This window comes from Danio rerio, chromosome 16, assembly GCF_052040795.2.
Source record: "Danio rerio strain M-AB ecotype USA chromosome 16, GRCz13ab, whole genome shotgun sequence".
NCBI classification, from domain to species: domain Eukaryota; kingdom Metazoa; phylum Chordata; class Actinopteri; order Cypriniformes; family Danionidae; genus Danio; species Danio rerio.
In genome coordinates this window covers 45,273,104-45,298,611 of record NC_141036.1, presented here as the reverse complement: position 1 = coordinate 45,298,611, position 25,508 = coordinate 45,273,104, and the positions used below count along the sequence as shown (strand labels likewise).

Genomic DNA, 25,508 nt, shown 5'->3' with positions numbered 1-25,508 from the left:
ACGTCTATAACATGATAATTTCGCGTCAATAACGTTACATTTATGTACAGTAATACTGTACATTTGACTGCAGTTTCTTTGGTACAATGAACAATTCGAAGAAGTAGGACGTCAACAGCTTTTGTTCCTTTTCACAAGATAATTGACGAATCGAGGATTGTTTTCATGCAGTTACTAATAAGTACCATAAAACATCTTGATGTCAATAATTTGTGATGAAATATCAAATCTATCTACAGCAGAGAAAATAAAAATTGAACACGTCATGTTTTTTTTCCTGGGAATCATTTCTAAAGGAGCTGCTAACATGAAATTGAACGATTGTGGTAAAAACCCAAATAATACAAACATAAAAATAAAACAAACCAAAAATGAGTTATATGTACTGTAATAACGATCAAATGACACAAGGAGAAAGTACTGACCTACTGAAACGTATTTAGTAATTTATATAAAAGGCTTTTGGGGAGGGCAGCTTAAAGATGACTCTCAAATAGAGAATGAAGTCACATGAATTGCTCAGATGTGAGTTTTTCACAGGCTTTAACAGTAACAGTTTACCAAATGTAAAAATATTGATGGTTCTGTGCGTCTCGTCTGTCAAATCTGATCTTTTCGTTGTCCTGCTGAAATGTCCACCCTGGTTTCATCTTCATCATCCTGCTAATGTAGATGTTGGACTGAAGCAGCTTATATTCCTTTACAATAAACAGAGGGTTGCTGAATAAATTTTAAGAGATTTCAGCTGCTATCTAGGCTTTCACTGCCTTTCTACACCTCCCTTCATGTGTTCAATACCTGTACCCTGTGTCGTTTCCTTTTATTATGCATAACTTAATTTGTAAACTAATTAAGTAACTAATTAACTAATTGGTTTTGTTTTCTTAGCATATATGGATTTCTTTGGTTTTTACCAACGTCTGGTGAACATTTCAAGTCATCGACGCCTTTCGAAATATGTTTTCTGAGAAAAATGGTGACGTGTTCAATACTTACTTATTTTCACCTTCTGTATCTCCATATGGATAACTTTTCTGACTTGGTCAGTTTTTGTCTGTTGTACTTGTTATGCAGAATATTTGAGTTTGTTGAAGTCCGCTCCCACAAAAGAGATAAAAACAAAGTAAAATCAAGGTAAAACTGCATGGTAGCAGTATACTTTTCTGTTACATTTGCTTGTGAAAACTATTGGTTGGGTTTAAATCAGTGACTCACTTAGTTATCTGACGAGCTCTGCTTAAATAATTTAAAAAAACTTTCAGGGAAAAATTTGTGTCACTTTGTTATATACAGATATATACAGTACTGCAATTTGTCACCCGCAGTCACGCGTTTTACTGCAGCCGTAAAGGCCGCCTTTTCATTAAAAAATAAAAATCTGTGCTTTACGCGATAGCCACCAGGTGGCGCAAGGAACAACTGCTTTTCCATTGACTTAGTTGTCATGCGTGAACAGCATTTGTGTGAGAGAGCGCTTGATTCAGCTCTCTTGATGCCTCACGGCTGGGTTTCTTTATTTTGGAGATAATTTATACATAATTGTATTCACATATGAATACAACAGAACTACATAAAACTTTACAATGTACGTGTACACTTTTAAGGGGCTTAACACAATTTCACAGATCTAGATAAAATAGTTTAAGTGATATTGACATTTTTAAAAGATACACAAATACTGGATACAATAAAAACATTAAATAAACCAAAATAAAACAAACAAAAGCTATGACGATTTAGGAATATACAGTATGATATATTTTGAACTTTAATTTTACAAAGGCCTATCTGAAAAAAAGATTTGAGATATTTTCTAAAAACAGTAAACAGAGTTTATTATAATATATAAACACATTCACAAAACTATATTTTTGTAATTATTTAAAGGTATTAAAGATTTTAAAAAAGAAGAAAAAACACTATGAAACTTGGTTATTGTTTAGCTTGAACAGTCTAATTTAAATTTCTAAAATAAAATATTCCAAATATATGCATTAGAGTGACATTAAATAATGCACACTAAACACAACTGAAAATGTCCTGCAGTAGATTACATCGAGTAATGTAGTGTTTAACCATGTTTGAATGTTAAGTTTTGAGGAGACAGTTTGAGGAGCTGTAAATACACAAACATCCACACAGAAGCTCGTAGTGTCTTGGAGTGGCATTAGACTTGACAGCAGCACAATGAGCATACAGTGTGGTGTCAGAGTAGAAGAGGACAGAGCAATGGAAAGAATGAGAGCGTTCTGACCCCTGGCCTTCTCTAACTCTCCTCCACCCACTGATCGATAGAGAGACTGTTCACTCACACACAACACTGTGTTTCAGCCTCATGTTGACCTTTAACCCTCGCCATCCTCCTCACGCCTTACATTACTCATTTTCATAGCTCGCTTTTGCTGCGGCTGCAGTAGAAGATGAGGAAAGAAGATTGTATGCATGTACATTGTGCAAAGATTGCAAAGAAAATGAACCTTATTTTAACTGCTTCTAATAGCTCAGATTGCTTAAATTAAGTTGAGACATGGTTAACATATTTTAAAATAAAAGTAACCAAATGTTTATTGGTCTTATCTTTTTTACAGTGTACATATGCAAGTTTTTAGATTGCTGGATCCATTTTTTGACTGTTTTAGGGAAGGCTGGGTTTAGGGAAGGCGATGGGCAGGCCAATCGGTGCGTTTGAAAACATTAACGATTGGGTTTAGGGAAGGGGTGGGTGGGTAAATCAGTGCTTTTTAATACACTTGGTTGGGTTTAGGGAAGGGATGGGTGGGTCAATCGGTGCATTTGAAAACACTATCGGTTGGGTTTAGAGAAGGGGGGGTCAATCGGTGCATTTGAAAACACTATTGGTTGGGTTTAGAGAAGGGGTGGGTGGGTCAATTGGTGCTTTTAAAAACACTGTCGGTTGGGTTTAGGGAAGGGGGTGATTGGGTCAATCATTGCTTTTAAAAACACTCAGTTGAGTTTAGGGAAGTGGGTGATAGGGTAAAGTTGTGCTTTTAAAAACACTATCGGTTGGGTATTAGAGAAGGGAGTGGGTGGGGGTATTGGTCGGTCAGTCAGACAGTTAGGGATGCAATGATTAAAGATTTTAGTTGTAGGATTATAGTCTGAGGAATAATCATGGTCTTGGTTATCATGATTGTTATGCATTCATTAATTTCAAAACACTACTAGATCAGAAAATATAAAAAAAACTTTAAAATAAGTGATTTTCTTTTTACATTTAAACATAAGTAATAATTTTACTCTAAAAATAAATGACAGAACAATGATTGAATAAATAAAAGTAAGAATAAATAAAAATGGTATTTGTCTGATGCAGGGCTTAAAATTAACGTTCAGTAGTTATCTAAATAGAATAATAATAAAATAAGAAACTTAATAAATAACGGACAAAAGAAATGAAGAAAAGTCTCATTTTATCTCTTCAAAAGTTTTGGTTTCGGTTTGTGTCATTTTAAATGGGCAGTCTCGTTATACGCCGACATTTTTCTGTGTTTGTGGAAAAAAGCAGGCTGCCCAATATATGAGCAGGGCAGAGCAGCATTCTCGCGATAAGAACCTGTGCAATTGTTCTTTGTCATGAGCCACAGTTTCAATATAATCCTAAAGTAAAGGTGAGCTTCTTTGGCGATGATGTATACAGTGTTAGATTTTACATTTAGAGGCAATTTGCGCTGAACACGCAGTGAATGTAACGCATCGAGATTCAGCCCATTAAACAGCGTAAACCCTCCAAGCCTGTCAGCGCTCTCTCCGAAATCTCTTGACTGATCTCGGCTGGCTGAACAACATTTATCTCATGATCGCTCTTGTCGGTGCCATTATTGTAGGTTTGCAACCCTGTGTACTTTTGCAAACCTGCGTCTTCCTCTAACCTCAGCCATTTGCATTTCCTGCGGTCAAAAAAGCTCTCTGTCATCTTAACTAGGTGCGCCTGGAAAGTATGAGCATGTTGCATCGTGTGCACGTTCCTCCACTGGAAATAACAAATTTGCCTTAGTTAATAGCCCCAGTCATAATTAATCCAGTGTGTGTGATTATCAGTCTCGGTGTACAAGCTCGGAACCTCAAACTAGAGCACAGTTGGCATAACTTTGTTTAGTTGCTGCAGTTTTTTTCCATGCAGAAAATTGGTGGTGAGAAGCCTTTACGATTCATTAACTATGACAAATTAAAGCACGGTTAAAAGTGAAACTGGTTAATCGTTGCATCCTTACAGTCAGTCAGTCAGTCAACAGCAGCCTCTGGTGGATTTACACGAGAAGAGCAGGTGCGAATGGCACTCGCGAGAGAAATTTAAAATCTGAAAAGTCGTACACAGCAGACTCTGGTGGATTCCAGAAGAAAAAAAAATGCTAAAACACGTACCTCCTGGGACTTATTTCACGCTGTCCAGAAATGTATGCAGGGGTACGTGTCTATAAAGAACCTGGGTTGACTTTACATTGTGGTCACAGCTGCTTTCTGTAAACATATATATATTTTTACAAAATTCCTTTTTTTTACTAAGAGCTTAATGCACTGCAATTTAAGAAAGCACATGCAATTACAAAAAACACCAGCAAATAAAAAAACGATCTTCATCAATTTGACAGCGCACGTGTTGCAAATAACACAAACAACTGAAGAAAGGCACAGCAAACTGGTCACAAGCATGTTTCTTCAGTTGTTTGTGTTGTGTTGAAAAGAAAGACATTAAATCCAATTAAATTAGAAATTTTATTTTAGCAAAAATCTGTCAAATGTCAATTCTAATTTTGGATTTAAATTTAAAATACGATCTAAATAATATTATAATTGATAAAACTAAATAAATGATGAAAATGCATATTATGTATTTGCATTAATAAATATTTAATAAGTGTTGTATCATTGTGAATTGTGAGATGCTAATTAATCTAATCAAAAACAGTTTTAAATAAGTACTTTTGAAAGCAACTAGTAAATGTAAATAACAATACGTTAGTTTTAAAATACCATTGTTGAGCGCTTCAGAAATATGTTCCCTCGGATTGGGTTTCTGCTTGCTAGACTAGAAATCAACTGCAAGTGAAAAGATCTGCCCATTGCACTTAAACAACAGAACCCAAAGGCTGTTCGATGGAAAAATGATCAAGTGGAACAAGTTTTGGCGTACTCGTATTCCCAGTGCTCTTGTTCGTTTCCAGCCAAAACAGGCTTTTCTTTTAAATCAGAACAGGATTTGAAAATCTGTGGGATGTGAGGCAATCCCGCATTCCTGGGGAATTGAGTTACTTGTGCAGCAGCTGAATAGTACTGATGGAGCATCTCTTGTAACGTCTTTTTACCTCATCAGAAGCGACTTTTGTTTCTGTGGCTGCACACAATCTGCTACAAAGTAACTTTGTTCGCAATTTTAGCAACTCTTACTTGTGGAAGATTTATTAAAGTCCTCCTGCATGCACTAAATGTATCCCTTAACGTCGCCTTGAAATCAAAAGAGAGTTTTTTGTTATTTAGTATCAATATGTTTGTATTAAAGGGATAGTTCTCCCAAAATAAAATATATTACAGTTAATTTACTCACCTTCAGCCATCAAAGATGTGATCATTTTTTCTTCAGTAGAGCATTGAAGAAGCTGAATCGTGGTCCTTGTGATTCACATAATGCACCTACATATTCAGAGGATGGAACGTGTGTAAATTAACCGATAGTATCTTGATGCAGCCTTTACGATGCAAGCTGAGATTGCATCCTTCAGCGATGCAATGTCAGCACAATGCACTCAAATGGAGCGAGTGACGTGACTGTGAGGGGTAGGGTTAGGGGTGGGGTAAGGTGAGCCCATTAAAAAGCATTGGATGCAGCTCAGATTGCACTGCATCAGGTCTGTATTCAGACCCCTCTCCAATTAACTGTAATTTTGAAGCATTAACAAAGTGTGCTCCAATGAATTGCGTTTAGAAAATACCCAGCAGGCACAGGACATCAACATGTTTGATGTTGTACCCCAACATCATGGGGACGTTGCATTTAGTTTGGAGATGAAAATCGGGAACCCAACGTCAGACCAATGTAAATGTTCAACGTCCAACCTAAAATCAACCAAATCTCAATGTCAGATGATGTTACAGCTTGACGTTGTGTGAACGTTACCACTATGACGTCTGTCAGACATTGGATTTTGATTGCCATGCCCGATGAATAAATGTCAGTATTTGACGTCTATACGATGTTGGTTAAAGATGTTGGCTCGACACAAATTTTGGTCACTTTCCAACACAAGCTAAAATCAGCCAAATATCAGCATCGTTCGTCGTTATTGAACATTAAAATAACGTTGTCCTTAGACGCTGCCTAGACATTGAATTTTGGTCACCTGAACTTTTTCAGTTTCTCACTGTCACCCGGTATAAGTCAACTGTTTTTATGACATCACTGCGCAATTCAACTTGTCATTAGATCTTCCAACCAATCGAACACTCTCTAGTTGAGATGGGATATCTGAGAGGTCATTTTAGGGCTGTGCGGTAATTGAAATTGAATCACAATTGCGATTTGAAATGTTGCGATTAGCTAATCAATATGCGTTATAATATATATATATGTATTATTTAATTTCCCCCACCCAGAGTAAATGCGTGACTGCCGTCTGTGTGTGACAGTTTCACTAGCCAATTGAGTGAGCTCACTTTCATTCTACCCAATCCGAATTGTTTAACCAAACTATGCGGCAAGCGCACAATAAAACAAACAAACAGGAAAGCACGGACAAGTGGGATGATGGCGTCTGCTGCTTCAAAAGCATAAATAAATATTTATAATAAGGAAAAACAGCATGTCGGTAATATGGGAATATTTTGGTTTCAAAGTCACAGACATCGAACAATAACAGATCATTTGTAAGAGCTGTTGCAGAATTATTGCCACAGTACGAGGAAATACAACAACCAGCACCTTAAAAAGCACCACAGGCGGCTATATGGGAAGCGTCTTGCTAAAAAGTCAACTAAAGTATTGCCAGTGTAACTCAATCAACAGCGAAGTCCAATTCCAGAGTTATTTGCAGCTGTTATACCATATGAAACTAACACCATAACTCACTACTGTTTGCTGTAGAGAAAAATTAATTAATACTTATAAATAGACTTAATATTTACAAATTTGAATAAAAGTTGGACTTAATATATTTTCAGCTCCTTTTTTAACTAACACCTACTGCATTTAAATTATAAATATCAGTTAAAAAAAAAACGCAATTAGATATTTTCCCCAAATCCCACAGTGTTAGTTCATATCAGGAGTTCAACTAAACACTTAAATATAAAAGTTATAAATCTGATTATTATCAAATTGTCCCATCCTAAATGCTAATGTTTACATTTTTAGTGTTTGACATTAAATGTTTAAATGAAGTTTTATTTTAAGAAAAGCGTGTGAAATGATAGATCACGGCTGGTCCCCAATCAATAATCATTGCTAGTCCAATCAGATATCATTGCTAGACCAATCAGATGAATTCTAGCCTCCAGTAAATAAACCCATTCATTCTACCTTCCTTGTCTTCGTTTTGAGGAATTCCCCCATCCACCCCATCACCTTTTATCATGAAGAGTTCTCAAGACCTACCTGATCTCTGACCCCATGTCATGCTACATGACCATGCAGGGGCCCTGGGCTCAAGTATCTCTGAGCTCAGGGATCTCTCCTGGGACAGCAAGCCAAATCTGCAAATTGTGTCAAGCAATAGCTAAGTGTGAACTTTAAAAGTGCTTGTAACCCAACACACTTACCTGATTTAGTTAACTAAGCACCACAAAATTATTAGATAAAAATACTAGCACTAATTTATTTACTAGTACTCATTCGTTGGATACTAGTAACTATTATAGAGATAATATACTGTAAGAAGTGATTAGCTACTTTAAAAAAGTGAGTAAACTCATTGTGCTTAAAAGCAACAAGTTGATTTTACTTTAAAAAGTCACTAAACCCACTGACTTAACTTTTATAAGTATGCACATCATTTGTTTACTTAATAATTATAGGGCAATGAGTTTACTCTCTTTTTTAAGTAAAATCAACTAATTGCTTTTTTTGCAGTGCAGTACCTAATTATTTAATCTAGATGCCCTTCCAGACGCAACCCAGTGCTGGAAAACATCAATACACTCATTCACACACACTTGTACACTACGGCCAATTTAGTTAATACAATTCACCTATAGCGCATGTTGTTGGACTGTGGGGAACAAGAACACCAAACCCATGGGGAGAACATGCAAACTCCACACAGAAACGTTTCCTGGCCCAGCCGGGACTTGAAACAGCAACCTTCTTGCAGTGAAGTGACACTGAGCCACTGTGCCAGCTCATTTCTATATGCTTTTTAAAATAAAATATTTAATAAACAGAACATTTTTTTAAATATTTTAAATACACCTCTTGTAATAACACAAGTCACATTTCAATGACTTTATTGTATGCTTGCTGAATGAAGATGAACTCTTATATAAAAAAAGGCTGAGCCCAAACTTTTCAATTACACATATATTTACCAAATTGAAGCGTTACTTAAAATGCCCGCTGAGTGCCCGAGCTGCAGGTCCAGCAGAAACAGCTGGAGATCTCAGGTCATCCTACAGTATAACTCTCCCAGCATGATGCTTGACTGATCTGGGACATCACAGACCTTCAGAAGCATCCGTGACTTCCGGAAGAAAGTCCACCGCTCGGCACATTCATCACTATGAAGAAAATCAAAGTACATCCAGAAAGAACTTTCAGACTAAATTGCAGGTGCAAAGTGCCAATGAATATGAAGCAAAATGACGTGCACCTTCAGAAGAACTGAGTCTCCAGCCTTCTCACATTTTCCGCTCTGATTGGGGGATAATCTCTGTAATGGACTCAAATATGGTCAAATGTGTTGAGAAATGGTCCATTTAAACAGAACGCCCCACTTTTATTGGCAGCTGAAGGCAAAATATAGCTTTATTAAACTAGATTTGGATCTTTTCTGAAGAAGATGGGAGTGTGCTCAAGTTAACTAAAGTCTAGGGTCGTTTGCTGAAGTATTTCAGTAGTTCCTAAAAGAAATATTTATTAGAGACTTCTTACTATTTAGATACTGGTACTTAATCATTAGATACTAGTAGTGATTACAGATGCTAATTCTTATTTTTAGGAACTAATTTTATTATTAGATATTTTACTTATTAGTTTAATTCTTATTATTTGATACTATTTATTCATTAAAAAGAAACTAATACTAGTGCTGTAATCTTTAGACACTAGCATTTATTATTAGAGACTAGTCATTAATTAGATACTAGTAACTAATAATATTTATTAAATAAGTTGTATCTAAGAAATAGATAAGAAATACTAAAACCTAATAAATAACAGCTAGAAACAACAGTAACTGCAGCGAAATGAAATATTCCTCATCATGTTATTTCACAATGAAAAGTAGGCTGCGTGTGTTTTACGTCGGCCAACTGAATGTTTAAATCGTCTCGTCTTTTTGGTAGATCTCTTCAAAAGAGGTACTTCGTATCTAGCCTAGACCTGTGTGCCGATTTTTAAGGGTCTCCATGTTTTCGCAAGTAACAGAGACTGATACGATGGTGTCAGGTTTCATCTTACTATAACAACCTGCACCTCTTTCTCTCGCTAATGCAAACTGACAATCACATACCTCTCAAAGACAGCAGCAGCCTCTGCAGGAAAAGCCAAGTCTCCATCTCAATTCCTGAGCGCCAGATCGATGACCGACAATGGCATGAGGATCCCATACTGTACCTCATCACGGAGAGCCAAATCTCTGAAGAGGCAAAAACATTTATACTTCATATAACAGGAGAGCGAAGGTTGAGTGATCGAACAGGCCGTAAAGGATGATGCGTTCATCAGGATAACAAAATCCAGGTTAGCCACGTGTTCTGCTGGAGACTGTCAGCTTTCTTAGCTTTTGATTTGGCTAGAAATGTCAGTTCTGCCCTCAGTCGCCCTCATGCTGTTTACAGGGCGTTTTCTGTATCACTTTATTTCTTCCGAGGAGCAAAGAAGAGAGTTTAAGAGTCTGATTAATTTCTGTACTGTTATAAATTGATATGTTTTAAATATTTCATCATTTAATTGATTTAATGGAATGAGGCAGCACAATGGATAGGGCTGTCACCTCACAGCAAGAAGGTCACTGGTTCGGGCCTCATGCTGCATCAGTTGGCATTTCTATGTGGAGTTTGCATGTTCTCCCCGTGTTGGTGTGGGTTTCCTCCTGGTGCTCCAGTTTCCCCCACAGTCCAATGACATGCCCTTTAGGTGAATTGGGTAAGCTGAATTGGCCATAGTGTATGTATGTGAATGAGCTGGAAGGGCATCTGCTGCGTAAAACATGTACTGGATAAGTTGGCGGTTTATTCCGCTGTGGCCTCCCCTGATTAATAAAGGGACTAAGCTGAAAAGAAAATGAATGAATGAATAATAATATTTTAACTTTTTAAATATTTTTACTATTTATCATTTTATATATTTCTGTTAATGTATTTGTGTAAATTTGTGTATTTCATTTGTTTATTTAAGAAAATAAGGGAATAATGTTGAAAGGAAAATCTAATTCAATCTTTAAATATAAATAAAAATATGAGTTATTATTATATTTTTAAATTAAACTATCAAAAGTTTGGGGTCAGTAGTATTTTTAATTGTTTTAAAATAAGCATCTTCTGCTCACCAAAGCTGCTTTTATTTGTCATTTAAATTTAATTTATTCGAGTGAATTTAAAGATGAATTTTCAGCTTTATTACTCCAGTCTTCAGAGTCACATGATCCTTCAGAAATCACTCTAATATTAATTATTATTATTATTATTAGTAGTAGTAGTATTAGTAATAATAGTAGTAATAATTTCATTGGAAACTACATACAATAAGAAAGCAGTTATTTAAAATTTTAATAAATATTTAACAGTTTTTTTATTACATGTAATAAGTGCCGCCTTGATGAACAGAATGATTTTCTTTAAAAATCACATGAAAAAAACTGACCCCAAACTTTTGATCGGTAGTGTATATATACAAGAATATGTGTGTTTAAATTTAATGTTGTATATATTTTTTAATTATATATAATTTAATTATTTAAAATAGGATGGTGCTATTCCTTTTTGTATTATTTTTATAAAGTAATTGTAATGTATTTTTAAAAGGGGTATAGAAATATTATTATTTATTGATTCATTGATTTTAACCCAGATGTAATTAAGATTGAAAAAAGCATTCAATTGATTTAAGTTAAGTGGTTGGAAACAATGTATATGGGCTGAATTTAAACACACAAATTAAGTTGAACATTGCTAAATTTAATTTGTATGTTTAAATTTAGTTTAAATTGCAACCACTTACCTTAAAAATGTAGCAAATGCAATTAATATTTTTTTCAGTGTAGTTTTAGTGGCTTAACCAGTACTTATTTAAGGGGATTTACACCTATTTAAATTTGAATACTAACAGTTCTTGACCCCAGTGAGCTACAAACAAAAATTAGGTAAAATTATAATTATTAGGTGTAATAATTTATAATAGGAATGCAGACACTTTGAGCTTTATCTAGAATATTTTGTGCTAAAAATATGAAAAGTTATACATTGTAAAGTAATGAGAAAGAAATATTTGTTTTTCCATATACAAAGACATGAAATCAGTCATATAATAGCCTAGAAAAAATATTCCTTAAGGCCAAGTGTCTCATGAGTTTATATTTCAAATTTGATGAAGATAACATGCTGAAATAAGATTTCTGTAAAGTTTTCCGAGACTATATCGGTGTCCTCTCCCTCACCGTCAGAGGCACTTTCTTAAAAATGACCTTCCTAAATGAAACCAGTAACAATTTTTTGGTTTACATTTACATTTCATGTATCTTTGGAAAGAAGATTTTGGGTTTTACAATGTTTAAAATGCTAAAAAAAAAAATCATAAACAAATATATAATGGATGAAATTAGACCTGGAGCAATACAGAAAAGTAATAGGTCAAAAGCCACACATCTCCTGAGTATATGTTTTGAATTTGATGGCAATCTCATGCAAAATTACATTTCTGGAATTGTTTTTCTGAGGCAACGTCCTGATGCTGGCTAAGAGGTTAAAGGTGAAGTGTGTAAATTATTATACAGTAGATACACTAACATAATTTACATAATTTACTCTTTAAATGACTTGGAATATCATAAACAGTCACAGCTCGTCACACCAGAAAATACCCCAAATCTGTGAACTGTCAATAGGTTTACGTAACTTTCTTATTTATGCTCCAGGCTGATATCCTCTCCGCTCATCTCTGTCTTTTTCCAGCACAGTTTTCCAGGAGCTTTAGTGGGAATATCGCAGTGTTTTTCCCCCTCTTGTTTCCATTCCCCTTTTCAAGATATGAGGAACTCCGCCAGAGAGGTTGCCATGGCGTCAGCGTCCACAACAGACAAAAACAGTGAAGATTCATCCAGAGCGGCACAGCGGGCACTGCAGAGACTCAATCAGCTGGAGACCCAACACTTCACTGTTTCTGCTCAGACTGTGCAGAAGGATGATCCCCCTGTGAGTTCCTGGGTAAAAGCCAGACGGTGAGACTGTTTAACTGCCGCTTACGTCAGACTGTGTGCTCTATGTTATAAGAAAAAAATAGGCAAGATTACAGCATTACCAGAGCATTTTACCTAAACAGTCCATATCCGATCTGGAAACTAAAATAATAAGACTTTGGGCCTGTCCCAATACCCATATTGCACTCTTGGCCACTGGTTAGCATATAGTATACATGCAACAGGAAGTGCAAAGATAAATAAATAAATAAAGTATAGTGTTGCAAAAAAAAAGGGGCAAAATGATTGGCTCCCTTGAGCATTATAATTTTTTTTTTTTTATAATAAAAAAAAAACATTTCGCTGTGTAGAACATATGCCAGAGTATTTGGGGGTTCATTCAGCTGCAGTGACCCCTGATAAATAAGGGACTTAGGCGAAGGAATATTAATAGATAAATATTTCGAAGTAATGATTAACAGAGGCACGACACATTTTTTATAACTAATTCATAACTAATTTGTCTTTGCCGTGAACATTTTACTAGTTATTTTTGTAGTAAAGAAGCGAAAACTGAAATTTAAAAGCTTAGCTGCGTAAACTGTTTAACCACAGCAGGGCTAATGTCTGTAATTAACCTTTAATAATGCTAAAATCATTCATTCATTTTCTTTTCGGCTTAGTCCCTTTATTAATCTGGGGTCACCACAGCGAATGAACAGTCAACTTACTCAGCACATGTTTTACGCAGCGGATGTCTTTCCAGCTGCATCCACGCACACTCACACACATACACAATTTAGCTTACCCAAATCCCCCATAGCGTATGTCTTTGGACTCTGCACCACCGTGCAGCCCCATGCTAAAATTTAAATCTAAATGTTATGATAAACTTAACAAAACAAAATAGCATGGACAATGTAACAATAGAAGATTACAAAAGCCCATAACCAAATTAGGCTACTGAATCATGAAAAACTGTCAAATAAATAAAATAATTTGATTGTATAAAAATAAGCACTATAGTTTAAATTAATAATAAATTCTAAAATGATAGTAAAATAACACAGACAGACAGATATAGGTAGATAGATTATGCAGTATAGGCAGTTCGCCAGAAACTTACTGTAAATTAATTACAGCAAAAACACTGTATTTACAGATAGATAGATAGATAGATAGATAGATAGATAGATAGATAGATAGATAGATAGATAGATAGATAGATAGATAGATAGATAGATAGATAGATAGATAGATAGATAGATAGATAGATAGATAGATAGATAGATAGATAGATAGATAGATAGATGAAATTAATTGCAGAAAATGGTGGCAGCTGTACTTGTTTTTTTTTTCTGCTGGTGTGAGATCAGTTTGTTACCTTTGAGAGAAGAATGTGTTTTCCAGCAGGTTGCGTTCAGTGAATCAGAGACATATGGGTGGCGCAGAGAAAGCCTGAATTATAGCTTCTTTCAAAGCCCTGTTTGTTTTCCTATGGAGCAGGATGGGCCATTACCTCATCCTTGTGTTTTAACTGAACACGAGTCACTGCTGCTCCGTGCGTGTGTGTGCATGTGTGTGTGTGTGTGTGTATGAGCACACATGTGTTCTGGTAGGGCATTCCTTTGGCTTTCAGCACATTACAGATGATCTCTGCAGAGATGTAATGGCCCAGTGGGAATGGGGTTTGGGAGGATGCTAATAAGTGAACTGATGAATGGAATGTTAAATCGAGTCCTCTGACATGTCGAATATTGGCTAAAGCCCGCTGACCGCTTCTATTGCCTGTGGTATGTAATAATAATAACCCACGCTCATCATGAGCACTGGTCTGTTCAGTGAGGCTCATTTTTTCTACATTTTTTTTTTAAGGTAAGTCGTCGCAAACAATATATGAGCTGAATTTAAACAAATAAATTAAGTTGAACTAATCTAAATTTAAAGCTAAATTTAAAATTACTAAATTTAATTTGTTTGTTTAAATTCAGCCTGTATTAATTGTTTGCATAGGCTACTTGATGAAATATCAGTATTATAAGTTTTGATGGTTTTAAATACAGTAGATGCTGTTTTCAGTCCTGTTTTGAAGTCTTTCTTGTCCAAGACAGCTAGTTCTTTTAGTAGACATCCCAGTGGAGTTCTAACAAACTCAATTCTGCTTATAGTCAGTAGTCTAATTATATTTTGTTGAAATGGCTTTTCTTGTAAGGCTTTTGTAACATTATTAACTGAATTAACTGAAGTATTGTACATGTTGTAATGGTTGGTAGGCCAACCAGCTATTGGATTAGTAACTATTAGTGAAAATATTTAAAGATTAATTGCTTATATAGCGTAATATTATATTGAAATATTTTGAATGTAATCTAAAAGTTATTCTGGTAACATTTTAGTTTCAGTGACAATTCCCACTATTAACTGGCTTGTTATCTGCCTGTTATTGTCACAATCACCAGCAATCTAATCCTGGCAGATCGTAAACACACAGTTAGATAAGGAACTACAAATCCGCCAGTACATGGACTACAAAATCCAGTCATGCACCGCTCACATGCACCTGTTCCAGATTAGACAGTTAAACAGTTAGGAAAGCAATCGAATGCTTCAATATTAACATTGGATGTGTGCAGTTTTAAAGTGACACCTGTTATTTAATGTAATCAAATTAAAAAATCCAAATAATTGAGATTTATTCACTCTTTAATCAGAACGTGTAAGTTATACAGTGAGGATTAGTGAGATTTGATAACTTGATTCTTTTTTTTTATAATCGCTATTAATTTTAATAAGCTGAAATGTTTGCTATATTTTTTTATTTTAATTTTTTTATTTTTTGCTGCTAATGTATACTATTTATATAGACTACTATGTAGAACATATAAAGTAATTTGGGGATTGGGGTGGGGGGGCATATCCCTTATTATGGTAGGCATATCCCTTATTATGGTGGGCATATTCCTTAATTTCACATCTTAATGTTGACGGGTATGAACTGATTACAAGGACTATTTACACAGCACACACACACACACACACACACACACACACACACACACATCATGGCTGAGTCTTGTTATACTGATTTGTTAACATTACGGTGCGTTTTCCTTGCCGGTTTTGACCCTCACTTTGTTTTGTTTGTTTTACTGTTTATTCTTGTCAGCTGCCTGCCTTCTGGCAGCTTCCTTGTTATTTGTTTACGACTCTGGATTATCTGCATATACCCATTTTGCCCTGTGTTGACTGTTGCCTGTCTGACCATTCTGCATAACAAATACTGCATTTGGATCTGCAATCTGTTGTCAATGTCTCACTTCACATTACAGTTATTAAGGTAGTTTTTAGTACTCCGAAAATTTGGTCTTATTCTACATCCCTAATCCATTGTAAACCCAACTACCACAAAACTATTAATAAACAGCAAAGTTGTATTTTTTTAGCTAAATGTGATAATTGTACCATAAAATTGTACCACAAAAGAAAACATAGATTATTTGCATAATAATTATAAATATTTCAATATTGAGTTACTGTTATTTTGAATATAAACTGACAGTTATGTTCACACTTTACAGTGAGGTTCCACTAGTTCAAGGGTTCCCAAACTTTTCAGCCCACGACCCCCAAAATAACAATGTCAGGGACTCACGACCCCTAATATCTTCTGAGGTGGTTATAAATACAAAAACCTTGCATGCAATGGCGCACACACACCAATAGACCCAAGTCTATTCTTTGTTGAATTTTTTTTTTATGTATGTCAGTGCTGTAAAAAAAAACAGAAAGTTTAACCTGGTGTTATAAAATCAATCTGCTGCATCTGCTATTGCTGTGTCTTTAATATAATGTGATTACCCCAGTGGTCGCAATCCAATAGAACTAGTAACAATAAGCTACTATAGTTATTATATACGGTAGTATATAGTCACTCTAAAAGACTTTTTTTTTCTCTTCAGTAGGTTATGGATAAAATATGGTCATTCCTATGGTTTAATAAAAATAAATAGATTTTTGGAAATCACTGGGCAACCCCCCCACCCCCCACCCCCTTCATAGTACCGTGACCCCTCGGGGGGTCCCGACCCCCACTTTAAGAACCACTGCACTAGTTAATGTATTTATTTATTAACATGAAAAAAAAAACTATGAACAATACATTTATTATAGTATTTATTGATCTTTTGATAATGTTACTTCACTGTTAGTTCTTGTTAACTAACAGTACATTAACTTATGTGAACAATCATCACTTTGGATTTTAATAATGCATTATAAATATTGAATGTAATTAATAAATGCTGCACATTTACTAACACTAACTAACAATACATTAACTAACATTAACTAATGGAGCCTTATTGTAAAGTGTGACCAAAGTTGTTATTTGTTTAGTTAAAAAAATTATATAACATTGATTAAACTAATCATTGTCTGAGTGTACATCTTGATCCTGTGTTCTAAACGTTAGATTAGCACTGCTGTCCTTTAGAATTCGAATGTCCCTGGACGTCTGAGGGGCCCTTCCCTCTCTCTGCCTATGTTTTAGCTGTAGTTGAAGCCAGGCACATCTGGACCCCATTAGGCCTGTAATGTCACATGGACCATCAGATCATGTCTCTACGTCTTTCGGGTGCTGTGAGCTCCAGCGTCTCCACCTCCAACATTCATTCATGCAGTTATTAATGTTAATCGCACATAATCACAGACATGTTTTCCTCTGAGATCACGTCGTAGGTTCAACACCGCATGAGAATTCAGTGTGAGTCTTAAGAACTTCTGCCGGTGCCGATTGCACTGTTTAGGGAAGCAATGAGATATGTTTTCCATAGACTGTCTGTTACAGTGTGAGTTTAACTGGTTGTTCTACACCTCATGAATATGAATCACACGGTTAGTTTGTGGATAGGTAGACATTCAGCATGCTTCCCATGCTTTTCAATCTGGTGTCATGACGAATCAAGTCCTCCTTAAAAATCGGGTCTTCAGTGGGTCCCTGAGTGATCTTAATAGTTCAGTATAGTTTAAATGAGTAGAATTAGTAGCATGGTGCAGCACGGTGGCTCTGTGGTTAGCACTGTTGCCCTACAGCAAGAAGGTTGCTAGTTTAACTCCCGGCTTGGCCAGTTAGCATTACTGTGTTGTATGTTCTCCCCATGTTTGCGGGGTTTCCTCCGGGAGCTTTGTGAATTGGTTAAACAAAGGTGGCCATAGTGTGTGTGTGTGTGTGTGTGTGTGTGTGTGTGTGTGTGTGTGTGTGTGTGTGTGTGTGTGTGTGTGTGTGTGTGTGTGTGTGTGTGTGTGTGTGTGTGTGTGTGTGTGTGTGTGTGTGTGTGTGTGTGTGTGTGTGTGTCTGTGTGAGTGTGTGTGTGCGAATGAGAGTGTATGAGTGTTTCCCAGTACTAGTTAGGGTGCTGGTAGGGCATCCACTGTGTAAAACATATGCTGGAATAGATGGCGGTTGATTCCGCCGTGTTGACCCCTGATAAATAAGGGACTAAGTAAAATGTCAAACTAATTAAAATTTATTAATTTTTAGCACCTGATCACAACTCTTGTGAAATAATGTTTACATTTATCTAATTTAAAAAGCATTATAATGACTATAAACATATTTTAAATGATTTTTCATATGCTAATTTGTAGCTAAAGGCTGGGGTCACAAATACATTTTTATTATTATTTCCCTGCAATTATGAAAATCATTGTGCAAAAACTTTTTTTTTTAATTATGTCTTTTTTTCTATATTTTTCTATATGAATTGTTTATATATAAATTGATTATACATACATATCTAAGCACTTATTGTGCGGTCTCTGTCGACATCTGGTGAATGGACATTTTTGACCATCTTTGCTCTGCTCAATGACAAGTTAATGGCCGCCAATGTGCTGTCTCTCAGAAATCATATATTTTAAAATAGGCACTATCCTTAAAAACACACTACAAACAAACAACTACATTCTCGTCTAAAAAAGCCCCAAAAGTACATTATGTAGCCCAACAGCAGCAATATTGGTCAAACTGTAGAGTGTCCTCTGCTTGTTGCTGTATGTGGGCAGAGGAACACACAAGTGTGAAGAGGCTGGACGACTGCTGTTATTTGCAGAATATCACATGGGTATCAGCCAATCAGATTCAAGAAACAAACAGAACTGTTTTAGAAATATATATATTTTTAATTACAATATATGTTTTTTTTATTTAATAATAATTTTTATGAATTTCATTTTTTCAAGTATGTTGCAGAAGCATTGAAAACTGGGATATGATTGTAATAAAAGTAATAACGCCTAAGGTATTGCAATTTTTTCTAAATATTTGTTACAATTTTACAGAATAAAAAAATTGGAAGAATAGACAATTTAAGAAGTAAAACACAACAAAATAAAACTACTAGCTAAACTTTATAATATTAAGCACTTTCACAAATGAAAAATCTCAAATCACTTGATTAGCCATCACACTGAAATGAACAATTCTGTACAGACCTCCCCCAAAGAACCAGGTGGCCATAAAGATTGATGACTGACTATTTTGAGTGGAAAGCAGGACTTCTTTCACTGTGGCGGCCAAACTGAGTGTTGCACTTTTAATCCGAGCTTATTCTGATTACGTACCCCTAAATACATTTCTGGAGATCGTCAAATACGTCCCTGGAGCTACATTTTTTTTGTTGTTGTTGTTGTTGTTTTTGTTTTTGCAAATCCTCCAGTGGCCGCTGTGTACAATTTTTTGCATCTCACATTTCTTTCGCAAGTGCCATTCACGTCTGCTGTTCTCACATAAATCCACCACAGGCCGTTGTTGACTGACTGACTGACCAACCAACCAATCCCCTTACTTTCCCCTTTTCCTAAACCCAATAGTGTTTTAAAAAGCACCGATTGACCCACCCACCCCCTTTCCTAGACCCAACTGCAGTGTTTTAAAAGCAATCCAGAAAAAGCGAAGCCCTCGTCTGATTTTTATTACGTTTTCAGAGTTTACCACATTCTCACCCTGTTATTTACTTGTTTATTTAATTTTTTAGCTTTTGTTTTAGTTTTACCTGCTTTCTGGAACCGTTCTTCATCAGACTTAAACCCCCTTGTCATGGTCAACTCCTCTCTGCAGCTCAAGTCTGCCAACACACGTGTCGAGCTACCGGACAAACAGGTAACAGTAGGGAAAGCCATCAATGTATCGAGCTAAGCGGTCAGCTGGTAAGCCTAAATAGTAAATGGTGTAATACCGCCTAGTAGCGTTCGTTTTAAAGATGAAATGCAGCCATACGTACTTCTGGCTACATAATTTGCGATCTCCAGAAATGTATACAGGGCTACGTTTTCAGAATGAACCTATGTTGTGCAGATTTCTCCATTATTAATTTGAGTGAGCTGCCTTTGTAAACTATATCTGTAGTATTTGAAGGTAGTCACTGATTATACTGATTTGTAGTTGTGCCACACTGTTCTTGTTTGGTTTGGTGGTTATACCCTAATACCCTATTGTGAAGCTCAAAACAAACTAAAAAGATAGCCATTTTTATGATTAGAATCGAAGTGCAGATAGTATTCACATCCTGTCGGGTAAAGCATTTCCATTAGGAATAGGTTCAAGAGTTTAATTTGAGCCCTAATATCTACAGTAGCATGCAGGCTGCTCTGAATCAGGTGATCTGGTATTATATTATGCATTGCATAAAGTGAAAAAGGTAAATCTATAATCTTGCTCACATAGAAGCAACTGTGCATGCAGAGGTTGTTTCAGGCCTCAGGGTTTCTCCAGGATGTATTGACTTAGCTGTGTACACATAACACTCTCAATGGTCCCGGCCTGCCAAACCTCATTTTGTCACTATCTCTCTCCCCCCACTGAGAGCCATGTTTTCCAGCAGAAAAAAAGAAACTCAATTAGCAGGCTGAGCCTCACAGACAACCACAGGAGTCACCTGATCATTACCAACTGACACTAATTAAAGCAGATTTGTCTTCCTAAATTAAGCTGGAGATTTGCTCTCACCTCAGCTTTGTGGGCTGAAATTTGAAAGTCAGAGGTCAGCTCTGTGGTCGGAAAATGTATTTCAGACTTCCCATGTCTTGGTGTCTCTCTTGCTCCCTCAGTTTTCTTCCTCATTTTACTACCTTTCCGGTGTATGAGGAATTCACATCTGCCTGTGTAACTGTTATGTTTTGCTTTAAACATGCGTACAGTCTAGACTGTGGTGGTTGCGCCTGTTCAAGAAAGACTCGTAAAAACAGGTTTGGAGAGTTCTGGCTTATATTTGAAGTCAACTCCCCGTGTTCTGGCCACGCAAGTTCATCAAAATACATTTTCTTCTGTTTGTATTGTTCCTCAGGTGTATCAGAGACTGTATGGCAATATGTTGCAATGGAGCTGGATGGGTTTGTGCATTTGTGGTTGTAGTTGAGAGGCATGGAGCCCGTTTTTTAGTATGATTCATGATGTTTATCATTTATTAATTTTCATTAATTTTAATTAAATAGTTTTTCTTAGTAATAAATAATGTACAATCAGTCAACAGTATTAAAAAAGATGAACCCTGCAACCAACAGTATTAAAAAGATGAATATTATGTAACAAGAATTGCATTCATGTTAATGCAGCACTGAATATTTTTTGTGTCTAAATTCTGCTAAACTGGATACTTTGCTACTGTAGACCAAGAATCAAAAAACAGACAAAGAGAACCATGGAATCAAGGAACAGGTTACAATTTAGCAAATAATGATTGTGTCTGTGGTGCTTAAATCGTCCAATGAATCTGTGAGGATGATCTGAAGCTGTGTGTGAAATCAAGGGGTGATCTAGAACTGGTGTGTGAGTGCTGGGCACGATGGGATTCGTAGTTCAGTAAATCCAGCAGATGTGTATTTCTCCAGCAATCTGCAAACTTTAGATTGCTGGTGATCATAACAGATATACCTATTTTTATACTATAAACAGAGCACACCAGATGTCATCTCAGAGATTAAACAGTCTGGTAATTTAATGATTTGTAAAATTGGAATTATTTGCTTTATTGGCTGCTGTAGAACTTTGGTGAAGATCAAGTTTTATGCAAATAAATATTACGCTTGCTCAAATTAATATTTGACGATAAGTTAAATCAGTCTATGTATATTGGTTGGAGAGGAAACTCATAAAGCCAATTAGGACATACTCACATTAGGTATATTAGTTGCCTAGGATCACGATTGTGCCCCCTCCCCTCTCCCCTTTGACCTGCACTCACATTGCTTTTTTACCTACCAAACCTCAGCACGCTTACGTCATCGATGATGTGACTGTTCAGTTTAACAGGAAGAGATGCGCTCTCGCTCAGCACAGTGAAGATTGCTTTAGTTACAACGTTTTGTATTATTTTTTCGTTTGGGATGCAGTGGCACAAAGTCAAATATGTTGCCGAACAGATGCATCACTTTTAACGCTCATAAATCATCATAAAATTCCTCGTGCTACACATATGAGGTTTGCTGAAAGTGCAGCTGAAGTTCAGCGAGGGGTTTGCATCTTTAATTAACTATGACAGTTCGTGTTCATTGAAAATTAAGAATGAATAATACATCCATATGAAACAGTTCCTTAAAGTCACGTCTCGTCTTCAGTTTTGGGCTCAGGTATGCTTTGCACTTACACTACAAGCGTACTGCGCCAAAACCCAACTGAAACGCACTCTGGCACACCTCTTCCAACCAGGCCAGGACCGGCCAAATGAACAGTGCCTGAGCCCAATTCAGAGCACTCACACTTCTCAAATGATCAGGGAAACGCATTTGGGCATGGTTCAGATACCATAGTGTGAGTGTGCCATTAGTTGATTTTTGGGATGGTTAGGAGGCCTTAATGGACAGAGGCCTTTGGGCAAGTTAAGCCAGGACACCAGGGTCACACCCCTACTATTATTTGAGGAAATACTGAGATTTTTAATGACCACAGAGAGTCAGTGACAGTATAGAGTCAGTGTATAGAGTAACTATACTTGGGCAATAGGACTCACATAGACCAATGGATGAGTGCCACTCACTAGCACCTTTTCCATCCTGATACTAATTAGGCCCAACCCTTCTTAGGGTGTATTCACACTAGGCTATCTGAACTATGTTATTAATGATCTTTCATATAAAAGCAGTCTTTCAATCACCATTGTGCTACAGTTCTGAATATTTCAGCATTTGGAATAGCAAAACCCTTCCATATCTACTCTAATACTGCATTAAAGTCAGCATTAAATCTAAATTTACTCTTCTTATTTTTATGAGTATATAGTTGCTTGGTATATAGATGCATCTGTGCTTCATTATTTTGTAAATTATTTGCTCTCATAATCTTTAATAAAAGACCATAACCTCCCCTCCCTTTTCAAAATAACTTTTCTTCACTTCTGGTCACATGGAATGCCTCCTTTCTGCATTGCATTCAACCATTCATAAATCTTCATTTACAGCAACACCATCTTTCATCAATCGGTCATAATCGGTCCTCAAAGGACAAAATCATGCACCGCCCAATATTTTTTACCTAATTTAAGGACTGCTTTAATTGGACATACTTTGTGATATGGGAGGAAAAAGAACGCCGACTTTAAAGGTATAGTTCACATAAAAATACAAATTCTGTCATCATTTACTCACTCTTTGTTCCAAACCTCTATGAGTTTTTTTCTTCTGCTAAACACTATACAATACACTCTGAAGAAAGTAAAAACATGTAACAACAGATTTTTCCTACAATGAAAGTCAATAGTTGGAGGTTTTCAGCTTTCTTTAAAATATCTCCCTTTAATCATTTGTGGGTGAACTATCCCTTTAATGTACTCTGTAAGAAAAGATAGCATTCCTCAGATACAGTCATTTGGTCGTGGATGATTCAAATGCGAAATGTCTAATGAGAAAAATCTCAGAAACAACGCAATTTCAGATTTTAAACAGATCCCATTTGTCATTTTCCTTTCCTGCAGGGTCACCTGTTTGTCCTCAAACAGACAGACACGAGGCCACAGAGAGTTCTCCATGCATGACCGATGCATCAAAACATGTCACCTTCTGCCACTTCCGTCAGCACAAGCGCCTGTCGGCAGCCCACCGCAAGCACTCTCTACAGGGCAATAAAAACACAAGAAGAATAAACTGATTTTAAAAGGCCAATTGTCTGGTGAAAGTAGGAAAGTGTGAAGTGAAGGAAGAAGAAGGAGGGAGGGGAAGAGGAGGCCGTGTGTGTTACATACCAGAGCGGTGAGATCGAGCGTGTTCAGGACAAGGATCATTTAGAAACACATACCACTCGCTTCGGCAAACACGCACAACGCACACTTTAGTCTGGTACAACATTACAATGTTTTTCAGCTGTCAGGTCAATGTGCAGGGTTTTGAGGCTGTGTGTGTATGTGCTGATAAAGCTGTTAGCTGTGTTTTGCAATGGTAAATTATAGCAAGTCTGATTTGGTCATTAGATGGTGTAAGGTGGTAGAATGAGGCAAAATCCAGATGTTCTTATTCTCACTGTCAAAATGCTAGATTTGCTTACCCTTAATTTTGGTCCAATTTGGTACAATCCTTTTTTTTTATTGTAAATTTTATATATTTTAAAAGCGCAGTAGGTAGTGATGTCACCTTACAGAAAGAAGGTCGCTGGTTCAAGCCCCGGTTGGGTCAGATGGTGTTTCTGTGTGGAGTTTGCATGTTCTCCCTGCATCCGCATGGGTTTCCTCCGGGTGCTCCAGTTTCCCCAACAGACATGCAGTACAGGTGAACTGTGTAGGCTAAATTGTCCGTAGTCTATGAGTGTGAATGAGTGTGTGTGTGAGTGTTTCCCAGAGATAGGTTGCAGCTGGAAGGGCATCCGCTGTGTAAAAACATATGCTGGATAAGGTGGTTCATTACGCTATAGGAACCGGAATAATAAAGGGACTAAGCCGAAAATGAATGAATTGATGAATGAATGAAATCCAGCCTTGGTGAGCAAGAGTGACTTCTTAGTGTTGTTTGTCTAGCAAGGTGATATACATTTTGAAAACTTAATATTTTTTATATAAAAGTATAATTAATTTGTTCTGCAGTGATGAAAATGTCTTTCTTATTTACTTTACATTAATTTTTTTTATTTTTTTTACTTAAGAAGTATGTTTTATTCAACATCGAATAACTAGTCCCCAGCTATCTAGACCTTAGACCAAGTTTTGGTCTTGTATGGTGATGTTTCACTACTTGTACACCTAAAATAACTACGAACTTAGATTCTTTTGGCCATGTCAGCTGTATTTATGTCAAGAGGTTATATTACTGTAAATACAGCTATTCTAGCTGTCTGTTAGGACTATCTGTGGCATTCTGTGACGTTAAAACCTGTAGTCCAGATGTTCAAACATTTTATTCTGAGACAAGCAGCACTTTTTAGCTCAATAACACATCCTCTCGCTGATCTGTCTCTGTACACTAATGGTTTGAGGATTTTTTTTTTGGTCACAATTGACCTTCCAAAATAAACAAAGGTGTAAGTGTATGTTTAAAACAGGCTGATTTTTAAAGTTTATTATTTAAAATGATGAGGAATTGATTTAATAACCCAAACTGAACACATATGTCAGTACTTGTGAGAAAAGCCAAAAAATTAAGATTGCTCTAATACTTTACATTATTGTGGCATTATTAAAGGAATACAGTATTCACCCCAAAGTGATAAGACATTGTTAGTTAGACATTGTTTGGGTTTTGTTCTTTTCTTTTTTTAGCGTCACCAATGTCCCCTTTGCCAGATCTTTGTCCCCCCTCCCAGTCTTTCTCTTTGTCACGACCATATTCCATTTTGATTAACTTTTTTTTTTTTTTCACTTGGGAGGCATAAATAAAATAAATTCACAGTTTTTGGTACATTTGCTTTTGGTTGTCTTTACACTTCACTCACTATATATATATATATATATATATATATATATATATATATAT

General features: G+C 36.2%; 1 protein-coding gene and 1 long non-coding RNA gene across 4 annotated transcripts; one reads left to right on the top strand and one right to left on the bottom strand.

Moving 5' to 3' along the window:
- Positions 1-1,815: 1,815 nt before the first annotated feature.
- On the bottom strand, positions 1,816-12,586 carry LOC141378299 (uncharacterized). 3 transcript variants are annotated; one of them, XR_015511996.1, is made up of 6 exons: positions 12,190-12,585; positions 9,678-9,803; positions 8,817-8,876; positions 8,536-8,724; positions 5,564-5,649; positions 1,816-5,463 (listed from the first exon to the last, which is right to left on the bottom strand). It is a non-coding gene; the product is annotated as an uncharacterized LOC141378299 (long non-coding RNA). The 3 variants fall into 3 exon arrangements; XR_015511997.1 differs by having other exon boundaries at positions 8,817-8,952; positions 12,190-12,387; XR_015511998.1 differs by lacking the exon at positions 8,817-8,876 and having other exon boundaries at positions 12,190-12,586.
- On the top strand, positions 11,997-23,711 carry LOC147840373 (uncharacterized). The gene is made up of 3 exons (XM_087287858.1): positions 11,997-12,133; positions 12,337-12,602; positions 23,525-23,711. The coding sequence occupies exons 1-3, from the start codon at positions 12,113-12,115 to the stop codon at positions 23,673-23,675; spliced, it is 438 nt and encodes a 145-aa protein (XP_087143984.1). The 5' UTR covers positions 11,997-12,112; the 3' UTR covers positions 23,676-23,711.
- Positions 23,712-25,508: the final 1,797 nt, after the last annotated feature.